The following is a 13,081-nucleotide window of genomic DNA, read 5'->3' on the forward strand; positions in this document are numbered from 1 at the left end:
TAAAAGCTCTGTGATGGAGTATCTAAATTATAAAAGTAATTAGGCATTACTCCATGATGGGGCTGCAATTCTAAGCAAGCAGATGAACATACAAAAGTCTGGTAGTTTTTGGATGTCATGACCTAGCAGCCTCTGCTTCATGAGAGAGAAGATTTGTGACTCATCGAACAAAAGAAGGGAATCTGTTGCAATCCCTGTGTGCCTCAGTTTGAGGGTAATATCAGAAAACCATGCAGAATTATGTGTATCTCTCTACAACCTGATTTATAACCCTAGCATGCTGTGATAACAAATTTATTGTATAGCACTCAGAAGCACAGAGGGGTGGAGGACTCAAAATGCCTCCCGAGAAGTTCTTCGTCTTTGTGGAATATCCCAAGGAGAGTCCACCAAAGTGGAAATCTAATAATACTTCCTTTCTGTTAAGAGAGCCTCTCCATTCCATAACTGCTTCAACACATCCTGTCTTCCGTTCTAGGGAATGGCCTTTACCCTCGAAGAGAGGCTTCAGCTGGGAATCCACGGCTTGCTCCCTCCTTGCTTCCTGAGCCAAGATGTTCAAGTTCTCCGCGTCCTCAAAAGCTACGAGACCAAATCCAGCGATCTAGACAAGTAAGCAAGATGTGAGGCGAGAGCGCTAGGCAAGGGGCTGTAGCCAGAGCTAAACGTTAGGAAGGATGCACGTAAGATAAGGTTGCTCACCCCGAAGAACTCTGCAGGTGGCAGAGAACCCTGCAATATGACAGCATGCCTTACGTTGCAATAGCAGATGGCTGACAGTGGTTAGAAGGTCCCCATTAAAAACAGTTTAAAAGAAATGGCAACTGCAACTAGAGTGGGTTCAAACATATATAGCTCAGGGAAGAAATATATCTCAAAGATCAGGATAAATAGGTGCATATTCTGCATACTATGAAAGTTGTGGAATGAAAGTCCCAGGTGCACCTCTTTGAGGAGAGAATTCCCCAACTTAGGGGCTACCACAGAGAAGGCCCTCTCCTGGGCCAACAACACCCCAGGGTGTTGGAACTGCCAAGAGGACCTCCTCTACTGATCGCAACACCCAAAAGGAAGGAGGTGGTCTCTAGGGAAGGAGGTGGTCTCACAGATATTTGGGGCCTAAGTGATTTAGGGCTTTATACACTAGTGTATTGCAGAGGAAGTAGAGTAGGAAAAGGTAGTTGCTTTCAATGCAGCCAATGTTTCTGCTTCCAGCCTGAAATGAAATGGGGACCATCCCCCTACCATATCCTTATTATTGCTTGTGGAGTTGCCATCGCTCTTTCCCTCTTTCAATTCACCTTGATCTCACATGGCCTCATGCATGATGCTCTTGCAATCCCTTCTCCAACACCAATAGCTCTGTATTCCTCACCACGCAATAAAACTGGCAGGTAGCCTTTCTCTGGTTAGAGGATGGAGGGATGTTCACCCCACCCACCCACCCCCAACTCACCAAGGAGTTAATAATAAATAAACAAAATTGCACAGAAGCTACGGCTTCTCTTGCTTTGCATAATTTATCCTACCATCTTTACATTTCTTTTTTTTTTTGTATTTTTATTAAAGAGTTTCTTGATTTACAGAAGTATGTGTAATGTCTCTCTCTTGTATTTTTTCCATGTAACATTTTTACAAATCAGTTTCATTTGTTGAGACATTAGGAAGAAAAGGGGGAGAGGGATGGAGGGGGGGAAGATGGGTGGGGGTGGGGTCGGGTGGCGATGTTTCCATTTTGCTTAATGTATGTAGGGTTTAGTGTCAGCGTTGCTTGTGCAACCTCTCTGCTGTTCACCTGTGTTCCTTTGGTGGTGAGAGAGGTTGGGGTTGGCCTAGGGTGTGGTTATTCATTTGTGATTGGCTGTGGTGATCTTTGTTTTCATGTGTGAGTGGGGTGGGTGGGTGTTTTGGATCAGGTTAGCCATATTGATTTGTATGCTGTTGGTGGATTACTGTCACTGTCTTGTTGGGCTGTGTATGTGATGAAGGGGAGCCATAGCGGGGTAAAGGTGTCTTCTTCTGTTTGTCCCCGTGCCAGTTTCAGTTTATTGGTTAATTTTTCTAGTATGGCTGTTTCCCATACTATTTGGTACCATTGGTCCATGCTTACTCCTGACAGGTCTCTCCCGTGTCTGGTTATGGTGTTTCTGGCTGCTGAAAGTGGGTGGGTTATGAGTTCTTTGTGGTGTAAATGGGCATTGTGGTCTTGGAAGATGTTTAGTAGGGCCAGTTCTGGGGTGATTTCTAATACTTGCTTAGTTGTTTTACATATTTCTTGTATGCCATCTTTACATCTCTCTGTAATTTGTTTGGTTTTCCAAGGACTGGGGAGGGGCAAGGAGCTCTGTCTGCTTGAAATCTTAGGCTGTAGTCCTGTGCTCACTTACCTGGGAGTAAGGCTCTCTTAGCCCTACCTGGGGGTACCAGAGATTAAACATGGCACCTCTTGCCTAATAGCAGCTATAAGAAGCATGGGTTGAGATGGCGGAAGTTCCCCCCCCCCCCAAATCTGGCAGAGAACTGTCTCTGTTGCTTCTGCTTAGTATCAGCAATGCCTCTCTCATGTTTTTCTTCCACCTCTTCCCCCCTCCCGCTGCCCCCTGCCAGGTATATCATCCTTATGACGCTCCAAGACCGAAATGAGAAGCTGTTCTACCGGGTCCTCACGTCGGACATAGAAAGATTCATGCCTATAGTATACACTCCCACCGTCGGCTTGGCCTGTCAGCAGTATGGGCTGGCTTTCAGAAGGCCTCGGTGAGTAGATGGGACTATTTTTATCTCTCTTACCCCATCATGGTGCCACCCCACCCGCCACCCCATGCTTAATTGAAAATGAATGTTCCTTTTGTCATTGGTACGCCTCTTAATGTGGGTGGCCCTCAAGAAAAAAAAGAAACCCCCTTCGTGATTCTTGATGAAACGATGCAGCTATCAAAAACAGTTTGCATGTGTTTGCTTAATGGCATGCTGGGGAGAATTCTTTCAAAACAAGAGCCGTTTTGTTCAAGAACAGGACAGGGCAATCTAGCTAAATTTAACTGCAAAAACATTCTCACTTCAGCCCTCCTCTGTCAGTTCCATAACCTTTAAGATTCTTGTTGTCTTGCTGTTCAACCCTTGGGGGTAAACAGCGTTTGCTGTGTGATTTGTCATGAGGGCTGGTTGAGCAAATACCTTTTTGCTGCGTCAGGAGACAGAAATCGCTATGCCTGTGAACCATGCCTGCAGACCATGGGCAGGGGACTTGCCGACACCTGGGTGGCAAACTTCGCAAGAGTCAGGGCGGAGCAAGGCAAAGGTGGCAGGTTTAGGACAGCCAAAGAGCCCTTAACGAGAGCTGTCAATCAGCCTGCCAGCAGCTTCTTACTGCTTCCTTTTATAAGGAAAGGTCAAGTAGAGCCAGGGGAGCGAACTTTTCAAGACACGAGGTCACTGCATTCTGTGGGAGGATTTACCCTCCAGCTCCCTAAATATCAGAAGCCCCTTCCATTGTAGCGGGGCCTTCACTGTGGCTGCCCCTGTTCTGTGGAATAGTGTCCCGGTTGAGATAGGACAGTACTATCAGATTCCAGTTGCTAGGAATCACAGCTAGGAAGAGCACTGTTGCACTCAGATTCAGCTTGCAAGCATTCCAGGAGTGCTGGACGAGATGGGCAACTCTCCATTGGCAGAGCATGAAACCCTTAATCTCAGAGTTCTGAGTCCAAGCCCCACATTGGGCAAAACACTAGGGGGTTGGACTAGATGACCCTCGTGGTCCCGTCCAACTCTATGATCCCAACTGCTCCAGCAGCCTGTTCTTATGCAGGCAGCAACTTTTGGAAAACTCAGGTTACTCATCCTTGGTATAGATTCTCTGTGCTTTTAAAAGTAACCCCTGAGGAAGAGGGAACTCCGTTGATATGTATTGGATCTGTTTCATATTCTTCTTAAACTAACCCCACATTGCTTTGTGAACATTGACTGGAGAAGAGTCCTGCTGGATCAGGCCAAACGACCCCAGCAACCTCTTTTCATCAGATGCCTGTGGGAAGCCTGGAAGAAGGATCTGAGTGCCACAGCACTCTGCCTACTTCTGCTTCAGTATTCAGAAGCGTAACACTTCCAGAACTGGAGACTGACCATAATGGCTAGTTCCTGAAGGATCATCTCTTATATGAAGCTGCCTTTTCTCTGAGATCATCCTCAGAGGCCCTGCTTCTGGTGACGCTTCCATCAGAGGTTAGGCAGGTGTTTGTTGAAGACAGGGCCTTCTCAGTGGTGGCACCCCGATTTTGGAAAACTCTCCCCAGGAAAGTGTTCCTGGTGACTATACTGCTCACTTTTCAGGCACCAGGTAAAGCTCATTTTATTCTCCTGCCGTTGAGCTTGCTGCTGGTTCTAATGCTTTTGTTGTTTTTGTCTTCCTGCTGTTGGCTTTAACCCTTGTTTTTATTGGATGGTGTCTCTATTGCTTTATGGTTGGTTTATGGGTTTTACATTGCTAATGTAAGCAGCCTTAGACAATTAATAGGAAAAACATGGAATGAATATATTCAATATAACAATGGATACACCCTCTTGGCTTGCTTTATGGAGATTATCAGCCATTCTGTTAGAGACCTGCCAATTTTATTCTTAGTACAGCTCTTAGTAGAACACTAAGTGTATAATTAATAATACAGAATAATTGTGCCTGTTGTGCAGAATGCAGAAGTATAACCAGCTGTTTTTTCAACTTTCCAATGTCGTATATCGGGTAACCAGTTCTCCCCTGGATTCCATTAGCAATGGCCAGTTTACAAATCTGAATCAAATTACATCTGGCTGTGTCCATTTCAGGCTTTCTTCCCATGGCCAGCCTTTCCAAACCTGGTGCCCTCCAGATGTTTTGGACTACAACTCCCATCAGACCAGCTGATGGGAACTGTAATGGAAAAAAATCTGGATGGGACCAGGCTTGGGGAGGCTGTCATTATATTTCCAGTTTGCTCTGTCAGTAGATTACGAGCCGTTTTGTAATCTCAGAAGTAGGAGTGTCGGAGAATTCAAAGAAATGAGCAGAAATTGCTGGTGTTCGCCTATTTTGTCCCATCACTGGCGGAGGAAGAGGAGTGCGGGGGGAGCGCAGTGACCCCGGCAGCGCAATCCCGGTGGGGTGCCATTGCGGCTGCCCCCCACCTGAGCGCCAGACCCCCGGGATGCGCGCCAGCCCTGCCCCCACCTGCTCTCCACCCCCCAGTGGCGGAGCTCTGCCCCTGTGTCCCATACCCAGAACAGAAGTCAATCCAGTGAATACAGTTGGCATTCACTGTTGTTGCTTTCAGTACACAAATGTAACTGTGGCTTTTGCTATTTCATTGAATACGTCCTCGCTTCTCAGGCGTGAGCCAGCAATAAATCACACTGAGTAAGTGGAGTTAGCTCTTTATTAGAAGAAACAAAGTCTGCTCAGGAGTGCCAGGCCTAATGAGCACAGCAACTCTTCTTAGAGAGCCAGTGTGGTGTAGTGGTTAAGAGTGGCAGATTCGTAATCTGGTGAACGGGGTTCGCGTCTCCGCTCCTCCACATGCAGCTGCTGGGTGACCTTGGGCTAGTCACACTTCTTTGAAGTCTCTCAGCCTCACTCACCTCACAGTGTTTGTTGTGGGGGAGGAAGGGAAAGGAGAATGTTAGCCGCTTTGAGACTCCTTCGGGTAGTGATAAAGCGGGATATCAAATCCAAACCCTTCTTCTCTTCTCTTCTTGGTAAGTCTTGCCCCTGTGAGGCAGTTGTGGAGACTGAATAATAATAATAATAATAATAATAATAATAATAATAATAATAATAAAAAATTTTATTTATATCCTGCCCTCCCCAGCCGAAGCTGGGCTCAGGGCGGCTAGCAACAATCAAAATAATCCAACATTCTAAAAACATTCATTATAAAATTAATTAAAATCAAATTAAAATCAAATTGATGGCAACCATTAAGCAAAATTCTGTGCAGATTGCCAGAGGAGGGGGTCAGGCTGCGCCCTGACCAAAGGCCTGGTGGAACAGCTCTGTCTTGCAGGCCCTGCGGAAAGATGTCAAGTCCCGCAGGGCCCTAGTCTCTTGTGACAGAGCGTTCCACCAGATTGGAGCCGCGGCCGAGAAAGCCCTGGCTCTAGTTGAGGCCAGCCTAACCTCTCTGTGGCCTGGGATCTTCAGGATGTTTTTATTTGCAGACCGTAAATTTCTCTGTGGGACATACCAGGAGAGGCGGTCCCGTAGGTACGAGGGTCCTAGGCCGTATAGGGCTTTAAAGGTTAAAACCAGCACCTTAAACCTGATCCTGTACTCCACCGGGAGCCAGTGCAGCTGGTATAGTACCGGATGAATATGATCTCGCAGCGAAGACCCCATAAGGAGTCTCGCCGCGGCATTCTGCACCCGCTGGAGTTTCTGGGTCAGTCTCAAGGGCAGCCCCATGTAGAGCGAGTTACAATAATCTAGTCTGGAGGTGACCGTCGTGTGGATCACAGTGGCTAGGTCAGGGCGAGAGAGATAAGGAGCCAACTGCTTAGCTTGGCGGAGATGAAAAAATGCCGCCTTTGTTATAGCTGTAATCTGCGCCTCCATAGAGAGGGAGGTATCGAAGATTACACCCAAACTCTTAACGGACGATGCTGGCACTAATTGCACCCCCGCAAGAGATGGGAGTTGACCCCTCAATCCCATATCGCTCCGTCCCAGCCAGAGGACCTCTGTCTTCGAAGGATTTAACTTCAACCGGCTCCCACGTAACCATCCAGCCACAGCTTCCAGACATCTGGTCAGTGTGTCTGGGGCAGAGTCAGGATGGCCATCCATCAACAGATAGAGTTGGGTGTCATCGGCATACTGATGGCAACCCAGCCCAAAACTCCGGACAAGCTGGGCGAGGGGGCGCATAAAGATGTTAAAAAGCATCGGGGAGAGAATCGCACCCTGAGGCACTCAGCAGCCCCGACCCGCCTCGATCCAGCTGCCTGCGGAGATCATCTGTTAGGGCGACCAGAGCCGTCTCGGTCCCATGACCAGTGCAGAAGCCGGACTGGAATGGATCGAGAGCCGATGTTTCATCCAGAAACCTACCAAGCTGTTCAGCAACCGCTCTTTCAATCACCTTACCCAGGAATGGAAGATTCGAAACCGGGCGGTAATTGGATAGATCTAAGGGATCTAATGATGTTTTCTTTAAGAGCGGACGCACCACTGCCTCCTTCATTTCCCCTGGGAATATCCCGGTGCCAAGGGACAAATTGATGATATCACCCAGGGGGGCCCGCACCTCGTCTGGACACGCTCTAATCAGCCAAGACGGGCACGGGTCAAGAGGACAGGTGGTGGGCTTTCCAGCTCGGAGGAGTCTGTCCACATCGGCTGGGGATATCCGGTCAAAGTGGTCCAACACTGGACCCGAGGACAGTCGAGGGGCCTCCAGTTCCTTTATTGTATCCAAATTGGCCGGGAGGTCATGGCGGAGCAACAGGACCTTCTCCGCAAAAAAGCTCGCAAATGCCTCACAGCTGCCTAAGTCTCCTTCTCTCCTGGGTCCTTCCTAAGCAATCTGAGACTTGCGCCTGTGTTTGTCTCTGCTCTTCCCTCTTCATGCGTCTTCTGGTTCTGGGAGACCAGAAGGAAGGGAAGCTTGTTGCAGCAGGAGGGGGAGACATCTGTGACTGCACCAGCCTGACTCATCTCTGCCTCTTGTCCTCCCTCATCCCTCTCCACTGCTTCAGCTTCTGCCTCTGATTCTGGACTTCTCTCTGGCACAGACTCTCCCAGCTCACTAAGCCCTGTTACCTCTTCAGCTTCTGACTCCTCCTCTTCCCAGTCTCCTCCCTCTTCTCCCTCTGACCACTCATCATTGTCCCACCACCGCTTCCCGGGCTCTGAGCCTTCTTCCTTTGGGGGTTCGCAGGATTTTGGCCATGGTGGGTGGGGCTGATAAGAGCTGGAGTCCCACAAGGTCTGGGCGGGAGGCACAGGTTCCCTCACCTGCTACTAGCTCCTCAAAGTGCAGTTGTTTTCCTAATTCACAAAGAAGGCAAGACTTCCTCTGCAAAAGTTCCTCAGCCAATAATTCAATTCCAGCTCTTTTGGAAGCTGCCTTCTCAAGACATCTTTTTCCAATTATCTGCTTCTCGACCCCCTAGAAACTTCCTCTTTTATCACGATTAAAAGGGGTGGTTTTCACTTGAGAAATAATGCTCTTCTTGTTTATGTTAAGCATTTTTCTTCCTTCCTTAGAAAAGTTCTTGTCCCGTCAGATTTGGCCGGGTGAGGATATAATGCTGGCTCTCTGATGGCTGCAGTTCACAAAATCAGAATGGGTTAGGGGAAACCACAAAAAAATCAGAACCGATTAATTTCAGACAGAAGCCTCTCCCAGCTCTACCACAAGATGCCTGGGACTGAACCAGGGATGTTCTGTGTCTTTCCCCCCAGTTCTGCAAAGCCTGAAGGGATAGCGGCATCGATCCACTCCAGTTTGAATTGCGGGAGAGGAAAAGAGTTTGTTAACCCCATTCTCCATGGTAATGGGCTGTAGCTCAGTGACACAGCAGCTGCTTTCGCATGCAGATGGTCCCGAGGGAACATTGTAGAACAACAAATAAAGAGCATGATATGTGGACAGTCCAATATAAATCCATTTCTAGTGCACTGTTACTGTGTTAATGACATGGTGCAGAATACAGTGGTACCTCGGGTTAAGAACTTAATTCGTTCCGGAGGTCCGTTCTTTACCTGAAACTGTTCTTAACCTGAGGTACCACTTTAGCTTATGGGGCCTCCGGCTGCCGCCACATCCTGTTCTCATCCTGAAGCAAAGTTCTTAACCGGAGATATTATTTCTGGGTTAGCGGAGTCTGTAACCTGAAGCGTCTGTAACCTGAGGTACCACTGTATACCCACCCACCCACGCACACACAAAACCCTGTCTGTACTACTCCCATCCTGCCATATAATCTGATTTTGAAAGATCCATGAAGCAGGGAGGGAACTCACGAACCCCCTGTCTCCTCCTGATCATAGTCTCCTGACTATGATCAGGCAAGTTAGATCTGTGCTGGACCTTTACAGAGACAGCATTGTTTATATACTGGAAACACTTAACTAGTTATCCCAATACATTCATTAAGCTGATTTCAAGAACAGACAGAGAGCACAATGCTGCGACTAGCAATTTTCTTCATTGGCAATAAAATTCTAGCTGGATTGAAAGATCATCTTTTTCCCCCTCTCTTTTTTTACTGTTATGAGAAAAGGGTTGTTGCAACAGGAGGGAGCCATTCCTGTGATATGTGGGTTTCATGTTTATGGAAAAGGGAGCCAAAATTCCTTTCCCCACTTCTTTAGTTTCCTTTCATAAAAAAGGCTTCCTTTCTTCAGATACATCTGCTTTCTGTACGCTTCCAGCCACTGAAGCAGTTATTTCTCTCAAGAAGCTAAATGATTTCTGCCAAAGACTACACCCCATATGACCCGTCACCTCTAGCCAACTTGCAAAAAAACTTTTGTCTTCATTGGCCGCATTCGCATGGCACAATAAATCTGGCTTTCTCGCTTATCGCGGTTTCTGATGCACGCTCCCCGATCGCTTCTACTTTGCTCCTACACAGTGTGAAGAAAAGAAATAAGCCAGGAAGCCACAATTAAAGCCTGCTGTTGTTGTTTAGTTGATTAGTCATGTCCGACTCTTTGTGACCCCATGGACCAGAGCACGCCAGGCACTCCTGTCTTCCACTGCCTCCCACAGTTTGGTCAAACTCATGCTGGTAGCTTCGAGAACACTATCCAACCATCTCGTCCTCTGTCGTCCCCTTCTCCTTGTGCCCTCCATCTTTCCCAACATCAGGGTCTTTTCCAGGGAGTCTTCTCATGAGGTGGCCAAAGTATTGGAGCCTCAGCTTCAGGATCCTTCCAGTGAGCACTCAGGGCTGATTTCCTTCAGAATGGATCGGTTTGATCTTCTTGCAGTCCATGGGACTCTCAAGAGTCTCCTCCAGCACCATAATTCAAAAGCATCAATTCTTCAGCGATCAGCCTTCTTTATAGTCCAGCTCTCACTTCCATACATCACTACTGGGAAAACCATAGCTTTAACTATACGGACCTTGAGATCCTCGTGGTTTAAGGGTATGTTTTTGCAGTGGATTCATAAAAATGCCTTGGAAAGGGCACCTTTTGGCTCTCATTCAAAGGTCTGGCTTAAAACATGCGATGGCAGCTTAAGATGGTTTGTCAGCAAAGGTAGGTGGCTTATTAACTTCTGCTTTGTGCTTGCAAATTATTTCAAGACAAATCCATCTTGACTCTCTTGTCTAGTTCCCCATTCTCCTCTTCTTCCTCCACTTCACATTAAGAGTACTTGCAGGAGGAAAGAAATTATTGGCTATTTGGTTTTTTAAAGAACAGAAAACAAAACCCTGTAACAATTAGCTGAGCCTTTGCACGTACATGTGAGAGCCAACCCATAAAAAGCGGCAATTAGTCACTGCCGTTACTTCAACCCCTCGGATGGTTAATTATGATCTGTGCTTGGAGAAATGAAGTGCAGGCTCAGGCAGAGCCCTCTGTCATAACTGGCCCTTTGTCAGGAGGAGTGCTTGTTAGCTTAAGCCTTCCCCCAAAGAGCTAAACAATTACAAATGTTTGGTTTTCAAATTTCAGGGCCTAATGCACTTGCCTTGGCGACCTCAGAAAGAATATCTGCAAACATAGCGAATGATGGGAGTGGCTCTTTGGAAAGGCTCTCTGGAGACCCATGCTTCATTGCATACATTTTTGGGGAGTTTTCATTACTGGAAACCAAACCATGAATCCCTTATCCAAGGTTGTTGTTTTTTATGTATTGCTGAGGGAATGCATCATTAAATCGTGCATTGCGTTACACAGAGCAGACAGGAATTTGCAGATTTAACAAAAACAAGGGAAGCAGGAGTGAAGAATGGCAATATATATATATATGCTCAGAGGTATAGAATATTTTGTGATGATATATATATATATATCATCACAAAATGCCAGAGCCAGCAAAACTCTTCTAGGAGTTAAGAGCCAAACCAGGTAAGATGTTAATTGCATGAATGCATTTAAAGTGCGTTGTTGTTGTTGTTTTTTTTAAAAAAACCAAACCAAAGCAAGCAGCTGAAGCAGAAAGAACCTAAGCAGTAGTGGAACCATCAGGTGTGAGAAGAAAGAGAGAGTTTAGCTCAGGAGTAGGCAAACTGAGGCCCGGGGGCCGGATCCGGCCCAATCGCCTTCTCAATCCAGCCCACAGACTGTCCGGGAATCAACATATTTTTACATGAGTAGAAGGTGTGCTTTTATTTAAAATGCATCTCTAGGTTATTCGTGGGGCATAGGAATTCGTTCATCCCCCCCCCCCAAAAAAAATATAGTCCGACCCACCATATGGTCTGAGGGACGGTGGACCGGCCCACAGCTGAAAAAGGTTGCTGACCCCTGCTTTAGCTCTTCCTCCATCCCTCCTGTGGTCTCTGCAATGCCTCTCCCCCCCCCAAAAAAAATCTACTGTTTGCTGCATTGGTAGGGCATCCTTCATTGGCACCAGTGGAGACTTCCATATTGATTCAAATATCAGCTGGGGGGGGGGGAGACTGGGATTCTCCACTCCTGGTTCAACAATTGCATGAAAGATGCAATTGTTTTTGTTTCCTGTTTTTGCACAGCAATGTATCCTTTCTTCCCCCTAAACAGTACTGCAACTTCTGAGCATCGCAACTTTTCTTAGACTGTGATTGCTCTGTTCTTTTTTCCTCTCCTCCAGGGGGCTGTTCATTACCATTCACGATAAAGGACATATTGCAACGATGCTGGACTCATGGCCTGAAGAAAACATAAAGGTAATGGAATATCCTCCCACATGTGGGCTCCCCAAACCAAGACGCATGTCTTCCCGTCTGTGTTCCCATGGGAGTCATGTGATCTGCTCGAGATCACAAAGCCCCAAAGATGGGCTTTTTTCAGGACGAGATCTTGGCGCTATGAGATCACAGCGACCCAAATGGCCGCACCCCAAAAGTGTGTGTTTTGGAGTGCTGCATGAGATCATGGCCCCCCCCGAAAAAACACTTTTCTCCAGGCAAGATCTCAGCAACCAAAATGGCTCCCAAGCTCACGTGATTAAAAAAAAATAGGATGTCCCTGTTTGTTTGTTTTTGAGACAGTTGTGGGGTATGTAATGGGTATCTTGACTCATTTTTAGCTGAATAGAAATTAAAGGGGTTACAAAATCTTGAACTGCTAGAGCAGATTTCATGTTTGTGTGTGATGTATTCCAGCTGCAAAAAGCTTCAGGAATTTGGGGTTGTGCCTATGAGGGCTTTGTCCCAGAAATTAGCTTTAGTGTCAAGGCTCAGCCATTACATATCTAAAAGCCAGTTCCTGGGTTCTGTCTCTTTGTCACACAGAAGTGTGACCAAGAATGGAAATCCGGAGTAGGCATAGGCAGATAGGCTGAGTTTTCTCAAGCATTGCAGATGGCCCTGGATGTTCTGAGATGCTACACTCCCATCTTGCAATATTCAGAGACTACACCGGGCAAGCAAATTGACTCTTCCAGTAGGTACAATGGTGCTTTCTGCTCCTCCCACCTATTGCAGGAACGAACATGAACTGATAATGAAGTGGCTGCTTCTGAGCACGCGTCATTCCTTTATCACTGAATAATTGCAACTCGCTTGCATCTACTATTATGGGAGTGTGCCTTGCAGACAAAATTGCTCCCAGGCCCTTTCCCCCATTAAAAACAAAGCATTTTTGCAAATGCTACCTGTCGATAGCTTTCTAGGGAAGCCTGGCCAAGTCTCCAGCAATATCTCCAGGTTGACTTGTGGATGGATGCTTTGCAAGAAATGACCCCATTTAACATTTACAAGTTACAAGTTTGCACAGCTGAATGAGAACTTTCAGGAGTGTAAGCAAATCAAGCTCGGAGCAGTCATGAGGCTAATTTGTGGTTTGGTATTCTTAAAACACTTGAGTCTCATGGGTGGTAGAGTTGCGCATGCCCAATTGCATTTGCTCTGGTTTCGTCAAAATTTGCCATCAAAGTGCGAGGTCCTT

General features: G+C 46.9%; 1 protein-coding gene across 1 annotated transcript in view; it reads left to right on the forward strand.

The window, feature by feature from the left end:
• The window catches only part of ME3 (malic enzyme 3), an 86,783-nt gene that overhangs the window by 41,978 nt on the left and 31,724 nt on the right, over positions 1–13,081 (forward strand). The window contains exons 3-5 of the mRNA XM_083609919.1: positions 479–612; positions 2,608–2,757; positions 11,784–11,859. Of these exons, the coding sequence (XP_083466045.1) occupies positions 479–612; positions 2,608–2,757; positions 11,784–11,859 (360 nt within the window). The remainder of the gene's footprint in view (positions 1–478; positions 613–2,607; positions 2,758–11,783; positions 11,860–13,081) is intronic.

Source organism: Podarcis filfolensis (assembly GCF_964270895.1).
Source record: "Podarcis filfolensis genome assembly, chromosome: 4".
NCBI lineage: Eukaryota > Metazoa > Chordata > Lepidosauria > Squamata > Lacertidae > Podarcis > Podarcis filfolensis.